Source organism: Parus major, chromosome 1 (genome assembly GCF_001522545.3).
Source record: "Parus major isolate Abel chromosome 1, Parus_major1.1, whole genome shotgun sequence".
In the NCBI taxonomy this organism is placed as follows: Eukaryota; Metazoa; Chordata; class Aves; order Passeriformes; family Paridae; genus Parus; species Parus major.
This window is the reverse complement of record NC_031768.1, coordinates 55,193,464-55,214,140: the sequence shown is the minus strand read 5'-3', so window position 1 is coordinate 55,214,140 and position 20,677 is coordinate 55,193,464. Positions and strand designations below refer to the sequence as shown.

At 39.2% G+C, this 20,677-nt stretch overlaps 1 protein-coding gene across 1 annotated transcript in view; it reads left to right on the top strand.

The window, feature by feature from the left end:
* The first annotated feature begins 132 nt into the window (after positions 1 to 132).
* Positions 133 to 20,677, top strand: part of TDRD3 (tudor domain containing 3) — a 91,916-nt gene continuing 71,371 nt past the window's right edge. The window contains exon 1 of the mRNA XM_015622823.2: positions 133 to 328. Within this exon, the coding sequence (XP_015478309.1) occupies positions 288 to 328 (41 nt within the window). The 5' untranslated portion in view covers positions 133 to 287. The remainder of the gene's footprint in view (positions 329 to 20,677) is intronic.

Sequence of the window (20,677 nt, the reverse complement as noted above, 5' to 3'; positions counted from 1 at the left end):
GCGGGCTTTGTTCGTCTCTGCCTGCGCCGCCTCCGCCCCCTCCTTCCTCCTTCCTTCCCTCCGCTCCCTCCCTCCCCCCTTCCCTCCCTCCCCCCGCCCTTCCTTCCTTCCTTCCTTCCGCCACTTCCTTCACTTCCTTCCCCGGCCGGCCCGAGCGCCCGGAGAGGCCCGCGGGGCAGGGGAACGAGCGGGCCCCGCGTCCCTCTTCCCCCTCCGAGCGAGTGCCGGGGGGTTCCCGCAGTGCCCGCCGGCCCCGAGTGCTGCGGGTGAGCGGCGGGGGAGGCGCCATGGCCGACCGGGCGCGGGCGGCGCTCTCCGAGTCGGGCTGGTAAGTGGGGCCGAGCTCGGCCGCGCCGCCGCCTCCGCCTCCGGGGTGACTCCGAGCGGCGGAGCGGGGTGGGCAGTGCGCCGTGTTTGAGCGTGCGGTGCGGGGGTCGTCCCCGCCCCAGCTCCGCTCGGAGCCCGGCGGCGGCGGGCAGGGAGTTGTGCCGCCTCCGGTGCGCTCGGGGCCTGGTGATGGCTCGCCCCGGAGAGGAGCTCCCGGCCCGTCCCGCTGGCCCTGCGGGGAGGGCCGGTACCCCTATCCCGGGGTCATCCCCCTCCCTCGGGATCGGCGGCGGCCTCCCTCTCTGACCCGGGACAGGCCTCGCTCGGAGGCCTGGCGCCTGCCCGTGGTGCTGGGGTTGTTAATTGCACTGTGCGCCCGTTCAGTAAGGAAGGCAAGATGAAAAAAGTGGGGTTAGGGTAGGGTAAATGAGGCACACATGAGGCTTGAACTCGGGTACTTGTGTTTTCTACCAAGTCCCAGTCGCTGGGCAGACAATATCCATTTTGGAACAACGTGTTTTAAGGAGTTGTGCTTTTTAAATACCTACTGCAAATGCTTATTTGGTAGCCTAGAGATGAGTTTGCATTGTAGAAAGTTTTTGTTTTGGGGCTTGTTTGTTTGATTGTTTTGTTGAAGTGATTCACTTATTAGTCAACACTGACTTTTTTCCGGAACTACGTGAAAAGTCTTTCACTGATAAAGTTCAGTGCTAACTGCTAAAGCACAAAGTGACACATGCAAAGTTATTTCCAATGGCGTTTTGCGGATATTTCTGTTTTACTGTTTACATTAGTGGTTGTCCTGGATTATGGCTTCATGTATGTCTAAGATGGAAAAGGTTAAAGTGGGTGTCATGTGATTTAGAATAAAACAGGATAATTTACTTGGAAGGCACCTATGACAGTCATCTAGTCAAATCATTTGATGACTTCAGGGCTGATCAAATCTTGGTATGTTGTTAAGGGCACTGGCCAAATGCCTCTTAAACATTTGACTGGCTCGAGACATTGTCCACTGCCTTAGGAAGCATCTTCAAGTGTTTGATTATGCCTTCAGTAAAGAAATAGTTCCTTATGTCCAGTTTGTACCCTCCCTGACACAGCTTTGAACCATCCCTGTTCATCCTATCGCTGGCTCCCTGGTAGAAAAGATGAACTCCACTTCCCCTACTCAGGAGGCTGTAGAAAGAGAGCAGTGAGGTTTGCCCCTCAGCCTCCTATTCACCAGTCTAGACAAGCCAAAGTCTTCAGCTGCTCCTCACAGGACATACCATCAGCTTTGTTGCACGCCTCCATATTTAAGGACCTTCTCATAGTTTCCAGTTGTGTGCAAAGTAGTCCAGGTAAGGCCACAAGACTAAAGTGGGATAATCACTTCCTTTAACCCCCTGGTGATGCTGTGTTTGGGCCAGCTGTTGCAGTGAGTGCTACTTTGTGGTAATAGTAACCAAGCAGAGTAATTAGGTGTCCTTTGGTATGCTTCTGGATAACTATATCGAGATCCAAAAATATTGTTCCAGGTGTCTCTAGAGTGCATAATCCTGTGCTTCCTGGCTATTGCTGAATTGAAATAATCATAGCTATTTTTGCTATTTTTCATAACGTTAGCTTATTTAACGGGAGTTTTGGACTGTGACTTGACACTAGCCCCTCTTTTCTTCTGTACTTAGACCTCTCTGAAAATGAAAAAGCTTTCCATAAAAGTAGTTCTATTTTCTTAGTTTGCTTTTCTGGCTTTCTATTGCCTATTCAATTTTTTTTTTCTTTCACCGTTTTCAGCTCTTGGGTTGTTTTACTGCCTTTTCAGCTGAACGAATGCCATCGGTAAATGGCTTTCAGATTTTGGCAGTACAAATATGAGGTGCCTCTGAAACAATCTTTCCCTCTGCAGTGTTTGCTGCCCTCCTTTTGAGTGTAGACTCTTGAATAGCTGTATACACTTGTTATTCCTGCAGTCCTGTAGGATAGGAGCCAGAGGCTCAAAGTTGATCGGGCAAGAAATGGGCTGATTATCAGTTCCACTGGAATTATGCCTTGACCTATTTGCATTGAGAAGGGTAGCATAAAAGAGAGAGGAATTGAATGCATATACTTTTGAGGAATGTGAGGTGGAGTGGAAAAAGAAATAATGATTCGGAAATTTTGCTTAGCTGTGTTTATGCACTTTAAAAAAGAATAGGACCCTGAACATCCATGCTTCTAACTGCTTTGCTGTTGCTCTTACTTATGATTTTTCTCATATTAGATCTTAGAGTTATTTAAGACTTCTGTGAGTGAGCCTTCAGTGGTGTTTAATGTAGTATTATGTGTCTGGCTACACTGGTGATTAAATAATGTTTAGTACTTCATTGGTTGTTACTGTTGCTGTCACCTGATGTCAAAATGGTAAGTTTTCTGGTACAAAACCAAAACTGCATTTATATGTTAAAATCTGTCCCCACTGCAGAAGCACTGCATGGCATGTCAAATTAAAAAAAAAAAAAATGTTGTCCTTGCTTAGCTGAAAATATACTGGCTTGTAAAATACTGTCTGTACTGATTGGATGTTAGAGTAAGTTTCTTAATTCTTACAAAGTTAGAAGAGTTAAGATAGACACTTGTTTATGTGAGTTTCTGCAATTAGCGTTTACCTTTTATGATTCTGAATGAAAAATAAAGTTATTTTTCAAGTAAGACAGTAATTAAGTGTAGATAATACTGAACAGTAATTATATATCTATTTCCCTCCCCCAACCAGGTACTGTCAGAGTAATTTGTTATAAAATTGTTTGGGAATTTGTCATGTTTGTCTTCAGTATATCAATGACATTTTTGTAAGCTTCTGAAAGGTAAAGTAGCCCTACCTAGTAAATGTGATAGTGGTAGATAAAGCTGGAAGCTTTTTTTTTTTTCTGGTGCTGCTGGTGTTTTATGAAAATGAGTAAAAGGCCCTTGTAGTCTGTGTGCAGAATTATAGTTTTTCTGAAGATAGATCCCTGCAGCTCTCGTTGAAAACCTACATTTTTTGGTCCTAGTTCTTTTTGTTACTGACTAGGCTGTTCCTTGGAATGAGATATTGGCTCCAGCTAGGGGAGAGATAAGGTGTTTGTATTACATGTCAGTGAAAAAGATATTCTATCTTGGAACAGAAGTTCTGTATTTTTATTTAATTATCTAACAGGAAGAAGGCCAAATGGCAGAATTACCTTTTTGTGTTGTTACAGTTACATTAATGAATTTCAGAACCAGTTTTCCAGTGTGCTTATTAAAATACGGATCTTAATGGAGCACAAATTAGTGAATCCAGTTTTGTTACTAGAAGTGAAGTCCAGAAGAACTGCAGAATACATCCCCTTATGTAAACAACGAGTTGCAAAGCACTTATTACTGGCTTGCAACAGAAGTTTTTGTGGTGTGTTTTTTGTTTTCATTTCTTTGTTTTTAAAATTTCCTGGGTGGCATTTCACAAGAGAATATGACAAGCCAGGACCTCTGCATTGTTCCTAGATCTTTGAAGAACCTGGGAATTTATTACATAGGAATGCCAACATGTTGTCATAAATGAACAATATGCCATGGCCTACAGCAGGCCTGTGGTTCTCTGATCTTGGGTCTGGTGATTGATCTCTGTGGGAAAGCAAGAGGTGCAAACTGGATAAGGAAAGATTTTTTTTTTTAGTACAGCTAAATGTATTTGCAAGTTCTTTGTCAAGTAGTACAGATATTTTTTATTGCAGTATGTGTGACATAAAAATTAGTAACTCAATGGCAAAAAAAATACAGTCTTGTAAAACATAATGTATTCTGAAGATTATGTTGTGACAATGTTGTGACTATGAAAAGTTACTCCCAATGATGAAGAGGAAATGGAATTTTACTGGTTGTTTGGAAACAAAAGAATACTGCTTAACAGTTCCTGAGAAAACCTTTATATTAAAGTCATTGTGGTTATATATTCTTTTTAAGTGAAAAATATCGTTGATCTACAACAAACTTTTAGACGGAGTTTTTGGTATTTCAGAAAGTGATGTTCTGCATACTGGGTAACTCTGGGTTTAAGATTGGTTTGTTTGCATGTGACCTCTTGTAGGATGAATCATCTGATACGATCCAAACTCTAAAGCAAAAGTAGGTGTATGCCTGGAAACACAAGAAGTTCTCAAAGGCATGAATCTAACACCACTTTCTAAGAGCACAGCAGGCATTTGGCAAAGTAGTCAGTTTCAGAATTCTGCAAGATGATCTGCTTTTTCCTAATTTTTTTTTGCTATTCCTATAAAACCTTTTTGGAAATCACAGCTGAAATTGGTTCCTGCATATTGAGTAAGCTCAAGCAGGAGAAAAAAAATTCCTTAGACACAAGCATAACACACATCTTGTGTATCACAGGAGAGATGCATCTGTTTTGAGATTCTTGACACTTCTTTTGTGATGTACAAAATCTTGTGAAGTTTGGTTGGTACAGTGAAATCTCAAAATGCCAGTACAAAACAAAATCTCATATCATTGCATTTTTTCATTTGTTCAGGTGTATCTCTTACTGGCTGATCTGCTCAGTTTGCATTCCTGCTGGGTCACAAGTAATGGGTAGTTAGAACCTGAATTCTTCATGTCATTTTCACTTTGCAAAAGGTCCAGCATTTTTCAGTCTGTTAAGGGAAGCAACCCCAAGAAACTAATTCATATGCCATTTTTCCCCTTCTTTTAAAAGAAGATATTAGGTGTTTGAAAAAGAACTGTTACTAGCTGGAATTGTTACAACTACAAGAAACAAATTTAGGGCTATAATCAAAGGTGAAAAAACGGATGGGTAAAATAAGGAGGTGGAAGGAGGTAGTGGACTAACATGTTTGGAACACCTCAGTTTGCAGAAGAGAAAACGGAAAGGGGTGAACTTGGTGGGGTTTATATAATCTGCAGGCAGGACATAAAATGAAAGTAGATGTCTTACTCACCAAATCCTACACAGTTATCACTCACTGAATGCCGCAACTCTAGAATTGGAAAGCACTTACTGAAGATAGTAGCAGATTGGTTTAAAAGTGGGTAAATTTTTTCAGTACAGACCTCAACCAAAGCTTATTTTCTGAAGACAAATGGTTATCCTGTCGGTTAATATGGTTGGTTAAAAGATGAGAGACGAGATAGATAAACGATTGCTTTATGTTGGAACAATGTTAGCAGTAGGTTTCTGCTAGGATTGAAGGGTTCATTATATTAAAAAATATCCTTAAGGGGTGACATTACTGTGGCGCCATAGTAGTTTGTTGATCTTTGGGGATTGGTAAAATCTGAACTAACTGGGTACTTGCAGCAAACTCTCCCAAATCTTTGTTCCAGTTCTTTCACATGCTAGTGTAGTTCAGTTCTGGTGAATGCCAAATGATGGTCATACAGGGAAAATCACGCAGACCTATCTACACAGTCATGAGCTCTAAATTTGCTCCTGTTACATACATACACGAGAAGGGCAGTGGTCAGACAGTTGTTGGGAATTGTTCACAAAGAATTTAATCATTGTTAGATCATTACGTTCATCAGAGGTGTGTCAAAATCATTGAAAGTGTGCATTAATGTAATTATCCCAGCACAGCAAGGATTTCATAGACACTGAAAGAGCGGATGGGAGGTGTTGAAGGTAGTCTGTGCTGGGAAGATGAAGATCTTTGCTCTGAGAAACAGAACAATAGGGGGAGAGATGATAGAGATCTATAAAATCCATAGATCATAAAGAAATGATGAATAAAAAGCAAGACTAGCTGTTTTTCTTAGGACAGGAATTAGGCCACATGGTGAATTAAACTTGTTACCTGATGAAAATTAAAGTACCTCGTCAAGCAATGTGTAATTAAATTGTGGAACTTATTTGCCGCATTATATTGTGGAGCAGAAAAAGTGTTAGCAAGTTAAAATTGTAGTTAAGGCAAAGCCAGGTAGGGATAGGTGCACTGAATACTGAACTCTACAGTGAAGTTGGACTACCAGCTCTAAAATGGCTGGTAGCCAGGAATTCCTCTGGACACTTATGTCTACATATTTGCTGTGGTTTGCATTCTTGACATGGATCATCTGCCTCTGGTCACCCTTGACAAAAATGGAACCGTGTTAGACAGCCCTAGACTGCATAAATTAGAACACCATTTATGTTCTTATTTTTATATTGTTAGGTAAGTGTCCTCACACCGTAGTTCTGAGGAAAGGATTTTCTCCCCTTGATTGGAGATGAGGGAAGAGGGAGTGAGGATTTGGAGAGAAATGAACCGAACTGTTTTTCAACAGAGAGAACAGGCAAAGCAAGTGTGACAGTCCTCTATGCACTCCATCTCAGCTGTGATTTCCACTGCCTTGCTGCAGCTCACCCTTCTGGTTTTCATCAGTTGCTGGGAAAGAATCTCCCTGCATCTTTTTATGTGAGAACTCTGATCGATTTATGCACCGTCTTGGGGGATGCAGACTTCACCTACTGGTTTCTCTGCTAGGAAGCTGAAGCATTAATATAAGATGTCCTTGATTTATAGAATTGTTGCAACTTAGAACAAAGTTGTTGCTACAGTAAAAAAAAAAAGAAAAAAGGAGGAAAGAAAAAAGCTTACTCTACTTGCAGCTCATCTAAAGTTAAAGACCTTTAAATCGCTGCAGACCTCTTTTTAACTCCCACCTTTCCAGTGTCCTGACTTTTCTTGGTATAGTATGTCTCATGTTGATTCTTTCCAATCAATGAGTTCCCTGGAAATGTGTAGGTTTCCCATAGCTAGTCTCCTTTTCAGAGTTCTTGGAATTTTTAATGTATTGAGTCTTGTCTCAAAAGTTATTTAGTTAGCATTGTAATTCTTAGGCTTAGCCTTCTTTCTGGAATGCAAATACTTCATTAGGACAAGTGTTACTTAATGGGTTTGACTCAGTGACATACTAGTTTCCTTCTTTCTACCTCTTTTTGTGATATTATCTCCTGTCCTCTGAGTTTCATAAAATTTTCTATCAATTTTTCTGTTGTTAAACTAATTTATATCATCACATAAGCAAGGTGATGGGGTGGAGCTTGTTACACAATTGAGATTTGATTTACCTTTTCCATCAGAGAAATTTTGTAGTGTAGTGTAAATGGGATTTTGGTAGGGATTTGAGGGAAGGATAGAATAGCAACATGCTTGACTATTATTTGCCTTTTCCAACAAACCCAAATGAACTTCCCAATGGAAGGGTGAAATAATAAAAGCAACAGTGTGTTTAAGAAGTCTAAAGTTGTCTGAATGTCAGTATCTTACCATTTGAGCAAAAGCAGGTTCTTTTAAACTTATATGTTCCTGGTAATTTAAATTACTAGTCAGAAAGCCTGTGTCATCTAGAATGTGGAAGTTTGAGGCATTTGGAGTAGATGTTGCATATAGATAAACCAGGTCTCAGGAGAAAGACCTTTGCAAAGACTTTGCATTCTGAAATCATGTTATAGGACTCTTGAGACAGTTTTTTAAAATCTCTTCAATTTCTGTGTGCTCACACTCCCCAAGTAGTGAGTACTTGAGCAGCAAGCTGGTGGGAAGGTAGCTGGTGATTTTGGAGTAAGGTACTGTTATCATTCATACTGATAACAGAGTGATATTTATTGGGATTTTCTATGTGTATATTTTGTGTGCTACTGCTGGTTAAAATACAACTTTATGTAAGTAATACATGTAGGAGTACATAGGAGTAAGAAGCTGTCCTGAAGTTTTAGTTAGAGAGAATTACACTTGAACATTGGATATTAAATATCCTATACATCAGGTTGTTTTTTTTTCCCCTGTGATTGTCATAGCAATAAAATTAAAATAAATTTAAGACTAATTCTCCAAGCTGTGCAAATTGTTCATACTTTCAGGAATAGTACATTTTCTACTTCTTTAGAGCAAAAAGAGCATATTTAATTCCAGTAAGAGTAATTCTAGTAGAGCAGACAGGAAGAAGGAAAGGCTCTCTAGCGGATGAATAGTATATGCATGTTTCTAATCACTTTTTATGTACTTAATGTAATGCATAGTCATGAGGTGTCAGATTTTAGGAGGACTGGACAGCTCTTGGACTGATGTGCAACCTTTGAGCTTTTTTGCACATTTAAGGAAAGTGGTTTAAATAATCTTTGTACCACTAGTAAGTAATCAAAGCATGGCAGGCATTCTTGTATTGGCATAATTTTGAACCCTTCACTTTGGGAAATGTAGCTTAGGTTTTGGAAATGGGAATGATTGCATTAACTGACAGCAAGCAAAGACTTAGTGGAGAACAGACTGCTGAACTCACTTCTGTGTGAGGGAGTGCTGTCTGGGGGCAGTGGTCAAGACTGGCTTTTTCTTTCATGTTGTTTGTCTCCTAGTGCTCCAAAAGCAGCTCAAGCTTCTAGTGCTGTGTCATATCTGAAAAAAAGCTGTTGAAGAAAGCCAGAGGAGAAAAAGCCATGTGTGTTAAGACAGCTTCAAGATACTCTCAGTGGCGTGGCAGCTGTGTCTTTGGCACAGCCCCAGAGTTAGTGTATTTGTGTTCAATTTAATGCTTTAGGGTGGCTGCCAGCATTTTCTTGAGAAAACGAGTGAGAGTGTTCACAGCTTGTATCTGAGAAGACAAAAAAAAGGAAAGAATTTTAAGAATTTTGTTACATGAACAAAGTAAACCATCCACAGTGTTGTTGTGACTTTCATATGTCAAATTGCTGTGGCCTGTTGGCCTGTTATGAATCATGGAGTAGCAAATCTTCTCAAGGAGCAGAAAGCTTGCAAGAGCTTCTGTCCAGCAGTTTCTGACTGCAGGGGCTGTTTCTAGCATCTGCTGTTTTACAACAGTGCTGCTTGCTAGAAGCTTATCTTATCAAAGTTTGGAGTTAGTGAGGTTATCTTGGGCACATCTCTGTGTGTTACCTGGAAAAGTTTGACATTTTTGCATCACAGCTATTACTGTTAGATAAGAGTGTGCATGTGTTATCACTAAATCTCTTCTATTAAGTAGTTGTTAGAGATTCATGTTCACTTGTTTATTTCAGTCTGCTGAAGTTTCACTGTTATATTCTACTGTTGTAAAATACAATATGCGTGATCTCAGTGTTTAAATACTTACAGATGTAAATTGGGATACAGCATTAAATCATGGGCTAGAAGTGTGCAGTATCCAATACCTTTATGAAAGGCATTAGTAATACTGTTCTCCTATTTAATGAGGATTTGAAATCACTTAGCTCTGATATTGATGGCAGTGTACTGAATAGGTAAAATACTTCTTTCAACAGCTGGATCATCTTGTTTCATGGTATTGCTTGTTAGAACAATAGAAATGGAAATAACCATTTATTATGGAAGCAAATTTCCACTTCTTTTGGTTGATGTTGCCATAATTTCTGTTAGGTTCACTGTACAGTGGGAATGTGGAAGACTTTAAAAGGCATCAGGACAGTTAAGTTTACTCGGAGTTGCCAAGTACGTACTGTTCTTTTTACCTTTGTAACCGTGATACCATGTCCAAGACAGTTTTAAATACAAAGCAGAGGTGAACTTTAAACTACTTTTCAGAATTGTAATGCTAATGAACATTACATTTTTAATCTTAGCACACCTTCTGTTATACAGTTGAAAGTATTACTGAGTGTGAAGTTTTCCATTTGACTGTTATTTGGAGAAAAACATGAGGGGAGAAAACATCAGTGAAGGAGATGAAGAGAAGGTGGGTGATTTTCAAGGGTCTGGTTCTGACTGTGCAGAGTAGTGATTTCTGAATGAGGCACACTTTGTGTTGAAGTAATGAGCTGCTAAGGAATGCTGAAAGTATCCTTATGTAAAAATACGATCCATCAAGCTTCTTTTCATTGAGAACAGAATGTATAATGAGCACAGTCATGATTCTTGGTGTTAAAAACTTACTTAAAGTTGCATTTTTAAATTCACATGGAAGGTACTATACACAGTCATGTGTGATACACAGGTAGGTTTTGCTAGATTAGAGAATTGCAGTTCACCTAGTGTAAGAAAAGGCCTGGAATTCTGCCTTTTGACAAATACTTGCCAAATACCTCTGCAACTTTTCACTTGAGTGCTAGCTGGAATTTTTGATAAAAAAATAACATCAGATTTTGTAACTATGAAAAAAAGTGAAGGAAATGGATGCATCATTGCTTATACTTCATATTTTAAGATCAAGATGTTTGGGTTTGTTTAATAGGTAAATCATTCTTGAATATGTAGTGTAAAATTATTTCAATCAATTTTTGTGTCATTAAATAGTAAGTAACAGTTTGTGGTAATCTCCTTCTTAATGGCCAAAGAAATCTCGCATTCTGAGTTTGGTCTGAAAAATTTCTGGCATATGTTTCAGAATTTCATTCTGAAGAATTGTCTAAAAGAGAGAATTGCTATGGAATAAGCAAATGAGGAAATAAGAACTTGAAGGTGTTTTTAGGCTTGAGATGTTAAGTTTTGTAAATCTACTGAGTTTTCAGCCTTGATCAAATAACTATTGCAGAAATTTGCAGTTGATGCTCATTTACGATTTTGGACACTTAGGCAAAAAGATTCTCTGTTCATAGTTGTGAGATGGAAAAGATTTCCTTGGAGAATGCTGCTGAGGGTTTACCAGTGTGTAATTTTCTCTAGGTTTGGGAATGGGGAAGGGAGTGTCTTTCTGAACACTACACTAGTCTATGCTCTGTGTTCATAATTTATATTTTAGTTCCTAACTAAACCATGCCACAATATGATAATAACATGATGAAAAGTAAAAAGCCTAATTTAGTCTAGAACAGTAATTGCTGTTATGCTTTGGCTGTGGTCATATTTTCCTCATGCTGTTGCATTAGAGATGAACTTAGTGCTTTGTAACTGCATAATTCTACTCTTAAACGTCTTCCACTATTTTTTCTCTGTTCAGAATAATTACTGTGTGTCTATGTTGTTTGATTCTTAAAATAATAACATAATTTTTATCTTTTAATAACAGAACAGAAAATAATTATCTGTCAGGTGAAACATTTCTGTGACTGACTTGAGAAGGAAAGGAAGTAAAAGCTTGAGTTAGAGGTTCATTCAGAAAAAGCAAGAGAATAAAGAACACATGTTATTCTCTGATTACGTATCATCTGCTGGGAGGTTAGATGAATCTTGAGTGTTAGAACCCTTAATTTAAATCCTTTCTCTTCTTGAGCCTGCAGTGCCAAAATACTTAATTGAAATTCTTAATTAAACCAAAGAATATGAAAATAAATCTTAACAGTGAGCTACTTCAGCACCTGATTTTTACCTGTTATTTCAAAAAACACTTAAGTAAACAGTATCAAAAGGAACATAATTTGGTGTCTTACCATTGCAGATTTTTTTTACACTTTATTTATAGCAGTAGTAATGAAGGGCAATGCATATTTTCTCTTGTGCAAAGTGGTCTTTAAATTTTAACTGACTTTGAAAAATATTTTCTCTGTTACAACTCTGTGGGTATTACTATAAGCATTTTAATGAAAGAATACTGCCAGTTAGGAAAAGTATGCTCCTGGTAGAATCTTCAGACTGCACTTATGGATGCTTAATTTGGTTTTGCAGTAGTTTGGATGATCACCTTCACATTTTTTACAGACCTGTACTTGGATTTAGGATGAGAATACTGTTGATAACACACTGATGTTTTAGTTGTTGCAAAGCAATGCTTATATTGTCAAAGATTTTTCAGCTTCTCACTCCTCCCTACCTGCAAGGAGGCTGGTGGTCACAAGGAGTTGGGATGGGACACAGCCAGGCCAACTCACCCCAATTGTCCCAAGGGATATTCCATACCATATGGCATGATGGTCAATGTATATACTAGGGGCAAAGCTGATCAGGGTCTGCTGCTTGGTAACTGGCTGGGCTGTGGCCTGTAAGTGTTGAGTAACTGCATTGTACATCGCTTATGTATATATTATTTCATTAGGATTGTAATTTCCATTATTTTCTCTTCCTTTTGTGTCATATTAATCCATCTTTATTTCAACCCACAAATTTTACTTTTTTTTACCTCCAGCTCTTTTTCCCATTCCACTGTGGATGAAGGAATGAGCGAGTGGCTATGTGGTGTTTAGCTACCTGCTGGTCAAATCATGACAGTCCTTTTTTGACACCGAAAAAGAGGACATTAAGTATGGCACATAAAGATTTGAAATAGTGGAAGATCTGACTGGAGCATGCTGAAACAAATTTGTTTTAATTGTAGAGTTATAGAATGGCTTGGGTTGGAAGGGACCTTAATGATTGCCTGGTTCCATCCAACCCCCTTACCATGGACAGGGACACAGTCCACTAGACTGGATTGCTCAAAACCACATCCAGCCTGGCCTTGAACACTTCCAAGGATGAAGCATCCACAGCTTCTCTGCATTATCTCTTCCAGTGTCTCAGCACAGTAAAATATTTTTTTCTAATATTTCATTTTCATCTACCCTCTTTTAGTTTACAGTATTGATTGGTGTGTGCAGAGCTGTATTGTACATCCACAGTACTTGCTTTAAATGTCGAAGTGTATATATGTTGTATAAGTAACAATACTTGCTGTATATGTTCGGTGTTGCGCTGTTCATCACCTCTGGGGGCTGGGTTGAGGTTTTTATTGTGTTGAATTTTGTAGCGCTGGCTCCCGGTAACATTGTAGTTGTGAGACTGCTGTGGTGCTTGTGCTCGCACTGCCTCCAACTCCGAGCTTCGGGAGCCATCTACGGGAACCAGTAATAATTGCACTGTGCACCTTTCCTCCCCAGACAGTCTTGGCTGCAGGGGAGACACACGTCCGCCTTCCCCCTCTCCTCCAGGCTCATTGCAGTAGCTTTGGAGGAGGTTTCAGTATCCTCGGCATGTTCAAACCAGCATGTTCCTATTGATGTGTCTCCTGAATGTGTTTCGGGTCTTGCTCAGGGTGAAACAACTATTTAAGAATATGGCACACACATTTGCCCCCAGGTCCGGGTAGCTATGAGTGGTAGCAGTGTGTGTGGGATGGTACATCCAGGCACCTGGTCTTATGGTCACCTCTACGTTTTGCAATTTTGCCACAAACAAGGGCAGGGAGTGAGTGTTCCGTTTTTTGGTGAGTGCGGTGTTTATTCACCTGCTGGATTAAATCACAACACTGATGAACTGCAGCTTGGATATAATCATTGGAAGCCCTTTGGAATGCCACGTAGATGCAGTAGTATTTTTTATAGTTTTAGGAATATATGAATCTCTGTTGCTGTAGAGCTTTTCAAATTGATTGCAAACAAGTCTTCATGTGTGTTCTTTTACATTGCAAGAGTGCATGCCCTCATGCTGCTTACTTTTGAGTCATATTTTGTAAATATGCTATAAATCTAGTTTTAAAGGTCTGTAGAAATGGTTATTTTAGCACAAAGTAGAAGAAAAGTAAACAGGACACTTTTGCAGGGTTGAAAGTAACTGCTCTGTATCCAGAAAAAATTTCTGTGCTGAGTTAAAATTATACAGTAATAGTAATAGGGATGTGTTTAAACACTTAAGCATTGATGACCACAGCTGTAAAAGAAATTACTTTCTGCCTGCCATTTCACTTTTAATGTACTTCATTGTTTCAGTAGAATCCTCATCTTTCATCCTTGTCTTCTGAGCAGATTGTAACTTCTTTTTTTGTTTGTGCCAATTTTGATATGTAGAAGGGATGGATGTGCCTTGGGTGTCTTGAACAGCTAATTTTTTTTTAGTTACAGCACTTGAATCGATTCTCTAAGACCAGTACCCACTATAGCAGCTATCCTTGGCATCTTTGTGTTGGTCATGAAATTCTGCTTTCAATGTTACAAATAAAATTGAAGGTATTTTCTTGGCATCTTGCTTTTTGAGTCAGCAAACACTGGGCATTTTAAGCTTTTATTATTTTTGAAATGAATATGAAGTGTCTTGAAGCAGAAGTAGTCCAGGTCTTTGACACTGGTATGGAAGACATGCTTTAATAACAAAATAGCAATTAATAATGTTTCCAAGTTTCATTTTATAGTTTTGTGGTTCAGTGCTGCTTTTGTGTGGTAATTTTCATCTGCTTTGTTACTGTCAAGTGGAGAAGGGCAGGCAGGAGGGAGAGTTTAGGAAAAGCAGATGAGGAAAAAGAGAAAGAAGAAGATGAAGGGAGATACGTATATATTCTCCTGTCATTAAAGAGGACAGTACCACATGACAGAAAATGTGATGTGATACAATTATGGTATTATTCAATTTACTTACTACCCCTCAAAAAAAGTTAATTACCAGCTCATTAAGCGAAATATAGTGCATGATAAATTACATGAAAGTTTCAAAATTGCAAGTGTGTTGCCTTTGAAAGGTGCCTTTTATGTCTTTTATGCCTGTTATGTACTTGTGATTTTGGGTAGAAGAGTTGCATGTAGGAATGACAACAGTTATTTGCAGTTACAAGAGGTAGGACTTGGCTTGCACAGTTCTGTGAGAATTGGTGGCTGGATGTGGCTATGTTCCTATGCAGAATGAAAAAGTTTAGCATTATCATGCCATCTCTGTGTGATGATATACCTGTTTTACCATTTGACAGATGGAGGGTGTCATTAGTTCCTCCTTCTCAGCTGAGAGGTGGTTATTGCTAGAAATGTCTTATCTCTGCTGGTTCTTGCTAGCCTGCCTGCTCCCATCATATCCTGTGAATTTATTTTTCTACAGGGTGCAGATGTATATTTCACTATTTACTTTTTTGCTTAATGTTGCTTCCTAAATATTGTGGCATAGATTGAGTTCATTATTTCTTAATCAGAATATTAGAGTATAAACTTCACAACTCTTGTATTAAAGAAAGTAAATAGTCCAGTTTTGAGTCATAGCATCATCTTACTTGGCTCCATTGTTGAAATGAAAAACAAGTTGAACATAAGCTTTTCAGAATTATGGAAATCTGAAATTGTGGTTGTCTTCGAGCTCCAAATACTAAACTGATTATTGCAAACTTTCCGCATTGACTCCCAAGATGGGGCTGCTGCAGTGCCCTTGGTACTCCCCAGCACCTGTGTACTATCATGCCTTCATTTCCTTCATGCCTATCCTACCCCAGAACACATTTGGCTTCCTCTCACGTCCCTCTGCATTTGGCAAGCACCAGCCTGTGTTATGGCTGGTTTGGAGCTAGGCGAGTGCTTCAATTGACCAGTTGATTGCTCCTGCTCGAGATGGATGACAGCCAAGTTCTGTTTCCTTTTTCCACAATGCAACTGCTAATTTGTATGTCTCACTCCTACCAGGCAGCTGATTTCGGGGAAACTTAGGGGAAACTTAGGTGTCTTTGAGACCTCTGTTTCTTTGTCAAATTTGGCTAAAATTGGCTTGCGTGATTAGAATTCATCTGTATGACATGGCTGCTGGACAAACTGCATAATATATAATCATTGTTTTTCTAAGACTAATTGAACTGCATTTTAAAAACTTTTGGATTTGGTGACTAAAACAAAAATGAATAAACTAGACTTCATGTGAAATGGTTTATCTATTTAATCTTTGAGATGTTTGCTTTTTCCAAATGCTGAATACAAAAGGAGGGGAGAGAATTTTGGCAAAAGTGCCTGTCTCTGCCTTATGCTCATTAGTTTAGCAGCTGGAGTGTTTCAGTCTAGGTAAAATGGATACCAGCTCAGGCCCTGGGTATTTGAGACGTGTATTCTGCCTCCTCTGCTTTGTGAATTTATAATACACACTTTTGTGAATAGTCATTCTTCTTTGATGCCATTCCCCAATTTATATATAATCAAACTTCAGAGTTGCCTCAGTATCTCAGGCAAATTACCCCTTAGGCTTAGTGAGTCAGTCTGTGGGTTTGTTTGATTGTTTTGGGTTTTTTTTCCCCTTTGTGTGTTCTTTGCTAGGACACCATGCAGCTGTGGTAAAATGTTTTTTAATCCCTTCATGCTTTCAAAAGCAGAAGCTAAGCTCTTCATTCAAGACAGGTTGAAAGTGACCATTTCTTGAAATATTGAGGTAGATAAAATTTCTGCAGGTGCAGGAAGGATTTTATCAGCATTTGTCCAGAATGAAAATTACTGAGAGGAATGGTGTTCTCTTATGATTTATTTTATGGGATGTATATGATTATTGGCAGATAATTATCCTGCAGAACAGGAAAGAATAATTTTTGAAGTGCACTGTCTTCATAGATTCAGCTGAACTTATCTTGATTTCTTCAAAATAAGGAAGATGATGGTCCTGAGCATTATTTTTAAAATTTTACTTCTTCCTAACTCTAATGATGAGGCACTATAAATTGTTCTAATTCTAAATTAGTTGTATTCTGTTCTCCCTGGAAATCAGAATGCAGCAGCTGTGAATTTAACTTTTGCATTACTTTTGCTCTCTAACATTTCCCTCAGCTGTCTGAGATCAAGAGCAGGTGTACTAAGGTGTTGAGCTCTTAATACTTCAGATGAAAATAGACTGGAATTTAACTACCTGTAAAACTTGTAAGGATAACAGAACCTGAAGTAGTTGAGCAGGGGTGGGTGTGTATTAATGAAGGATGGCAGAATTGCTGGTAATTAGGACTTTCAGTTAATCAGCAGTACACTGAACAGATAACAAGAACATGAGTCTCGTCTTATAATGTTTTCACATGTGCTAACATATTAGATCCAGTCAGATAACCCTAAAACAAAAAGAGAAAAAGGAAAAGCATTCTAAAAAGGCAGATATTTATTTGACAAAATGGCTGTCATACTAGTTACCTGTTCATGACAATAAAGACATGCCTCATGTTGCTCCATTTTTTCTTCCTATCCTTTCTGAATTCTGCTGGAAGAACATCAGAGTGCAGAAAAAATAACAGTCTTAGTTGAAGAAAGTTGTTAAAAAAAAAAAAAAAGCAGAGACAAGTTTACTTATTTTGTATTTTTCTTCTGCCTTTGTTCTTCACCCTTATTCCTCCTCTGTCACTATTTTTTATCAGTGTCCTTTGCATTTCTGTGTACCAAAGCTTGCAGTTTGCAGTTTTGTGAGCTTAAAGAGATGTTTTTGGTCAAGGGAAAGTTGGAGTGTGTAAACGCTTTTCATGGCTAGAGGTGAACATCTCAAGCCTTAGTGCTTGTAGAACACCACTCTATATCCCAAGGCTTACTCACAAATTACCCCATCTCACCTCATTAATAAAATAGGTGGAGCTATGAATACACTTGTAGTTATTTACATAAGTTTTGATGGTATACTGTCATTTGCCTATAGAAGTTGGAGCTGGAGTTGAGTTAATTCAGACCCATTAAAATTACTGGAATTAGGAGCAGAATGTATTAATTTAATTCATGTCAAAAATACTTGGATGTGTGCTGTTGTGCAGTTTTGTGAGGTGGGACGCCTCACGGTGAATTTTGTAATTGCAGTTGTTAGCACAGAGATCAGGAATTATGTCTACCCATTGACCAAACTTTAGAGGAGATACAGGTGTATGTGCAGATATGCAAAATGCATAGCAAAGGCTTGTGAAGAACCACATGGTGTCTGGTTGAGGAAGAAGTCTGTGAGTAAAGAGGGAGTTCTCTGATCAAATTTGTATGGGCAAAGCAACTTTATGAGATCAGCACTGTGACTCATGACTATTTGACCAGTCTGCATGAAAGCCAAATTTTCTGTTGTCAAACCATTAACTTCTTCTAACTTCCCACTAGTAAACAGAGTAATAGTCTTGCCAAAGTGTAGGCAGTGACTTGATCTTTGAAAGAGTTATGAGTAATGTCAAAGAAAAGATGTTTGTGGAGAGGGATATGAAAATGGTCTCATGAGAAGCATTTTTAAGAATTTTATTTTTGAGGAGATAATGTCTAGATCCTTAAATCAGTAAAGACAAAATAAATAGTTGGCCATAAAGGGTAAGCCTAGACAGAAGCACGTACTGAGTTGTTTAGTTAGGCATTCACAATTTGTCAGTGGAATATAGAGAGGGGAGTGTGGGAGGCCTTCTCTCGAATCTCTTTGTGAAGTATATTAAAAGTGTTTTCCCGTGTTCAGTGTGAATTAAAGAGCTCTGGTGTATGAAAAATATTTCTGAAGTTTTAAGGTCATGAACAAATTTTGTAGCATGCATATCCAACTACATGCCATTAATAAAATAATTGAATAGTTTTGGTCAGAAGGGATGTTTAAAGAACATCTGGTCAACCCCCCCTGCCCTGGGCAGGGACATCTTCGACTAGATCAGGTTGCTCAGAACCTCTTTCATGACCCTGAATGTTTCCAGGAATGGGGCATCTACCAACCACCTGAGCAACCCGTTCGTGTTTCCTCGCCCTCATTGTAAAAAAAAATTCTTCCTCATATCTAGTTGTAATCCCACCCTCTTTTTGTTTATAACCATTACTCCTTGTCCTGTCACAACAGGGCCTGCTTAAAAGTTTGTCCCCCTCCTTTTTATAAGCCATTTCACAAATTGAAGGGCTGCAACAAGGTCACCCTGGAGCCTTCTCTTCTCCATTCTGAACAACCCTAGCTCTCTCAGCCTTTCTTCACAGGTGAGGTTCCATCCCTCTGGTATTTTTTGTGTCCCTCCTCTGGAATTGCTCCAGCAGGTCCTCATCCTTCCAGTGCTTGGGATCGTATAGCTGGATGCAGCTCTCATTGCACTGCTGCACTGGATGCAGCTGGGTGGGGTCTCACCAGAGCAGAGGGACACAATCACCTCCTGCAACCTGCTGGTCCTGCTTCATTTGCTGCATTTGCTGCAGCCTGGGATACCATTGGCTTTCTGGGCTCTGAACACATGCTGCCAGCTCACATCCAGCTTTTCATCCTGCAGCATCCCCAAGTCCTTCTCATCAGGGTTGCTCTCAATCCCTTCATTCCCCAGCCTGTATTGATAGTGGGTGTTGTTCAAACCCAGGTGCAGGACCTTGCACTAGGCTTTGTTGAACCTCATGAGGTTCCCACGGGCTCATTTCTTAAGCTGGTCCCTCTGGATGGCATCCTGTCCCTCAGGTGTGCTGACTGCACTGCTCAGTTTGGTGTTGCCAGAAGAGAGAAATGGTAAATCAGATGCCAAGGTGCTTTGCCTGAGCACACTCAGTGAAGTGCAGGTAGTCTGTCTCCCTGTATGTGTTACTAAGTATCTCTGTAACAGTTCACTGTCACTCTCCTCATTTACATACAGTGTCTGAGAAAAGACTGTTTTCTATCAGATAGGGAAGGTTGAGAAGTGAAAGGGTGGGAATTCTGACTGGGAATTAAAGCAGAGCATTGGAGAAAGCTGGAGTGAGGATTTTCAAAAGCGTGGGTTGCACATTCGGTGCGCATCTCTAAATTCTTGTCAGAATAAATACTCAGGCCAGAAACGCTGAAGTTATTTCAAGCAGGACATTCAAAGTCAAAGCTTGTCTTTTTGATACTTTAAACTAAAATCTGTGTGTAATTCCATTTTAAGAAAGGTAATGACATCTCACCTTATGAAAGCCCTTTAAGGCATGTTTAATTATTTCATATTGTTCACTTGGATTCTGTGATCACAATATCCTTACAAAAAAAAGTGACAGAGCAAAAGAAAAAATAGTCTTAAAGGTGGCATAATATTGTCTTTAGTGTGGACTGAAAATAGTAGGTATTGAAGATAAGAGTTATACCATATTATGCTATTGCCTATACCTGAAGTGGTATGAGTAAATACACATTAAAACACTGTTTATGAAACCTGTCTGACATTTAATGTTCATATTTTCTCCTCTTCTGGTATTGTTTGTGTCTTTAATGTAATTTTTGTGTAGTAAAAAACATAGGTTTTGAAAACAACATGTTCTTTTTCAGTCTAACCTGTTAGAGAAATTACTGAGAGCTTTATTTTCCTATATCTGAATTTTCTATCTCCATGTGAAACAACATTTATAAAATCAACTTCAGAAACTTCTAGAGGCAGTGCAAGATGGAAGCATTTTTGTGGTGCACATAGGATGAAACAGTGTAGAAATTGTAAGATTTCACATTATTGCTGCTGTGAACTGTCTGCATGCCATTTGTTGTAAGTCTGAGTCAAACAAATTAGAAGTTTATGGGGGTGTCTGTTCAATGAAGAAATTAAAAGCAATTTTTTTTTTAAAGCAGATACATGAATTTGCAGACTTCTGGTGTTTTACAGTTATGTACATTATTTGCTTGCCAAGGGTTTCTTTAATGTTGAGGCAGTAATTTACTTTTTGGTGTAAAAGTGTTCTGTGCTGGACTGTGCAAGCAGTCTATGGCTATTGTTGTGCTGTTGGCTTTTGTGGTGCTGCATGTGCTCCGAGATGGTGACTTCTAGAAGTGTAGTAATGAGCAGCTTGGGCCATGATGTGCACCAGCCAAACTGTATTTAGAGTTTATTATCAGACCCTCTGAAATTTCTCAAGGTTGCAGAGACATAAGCTATTCTAAAAATAAGAAAGAAG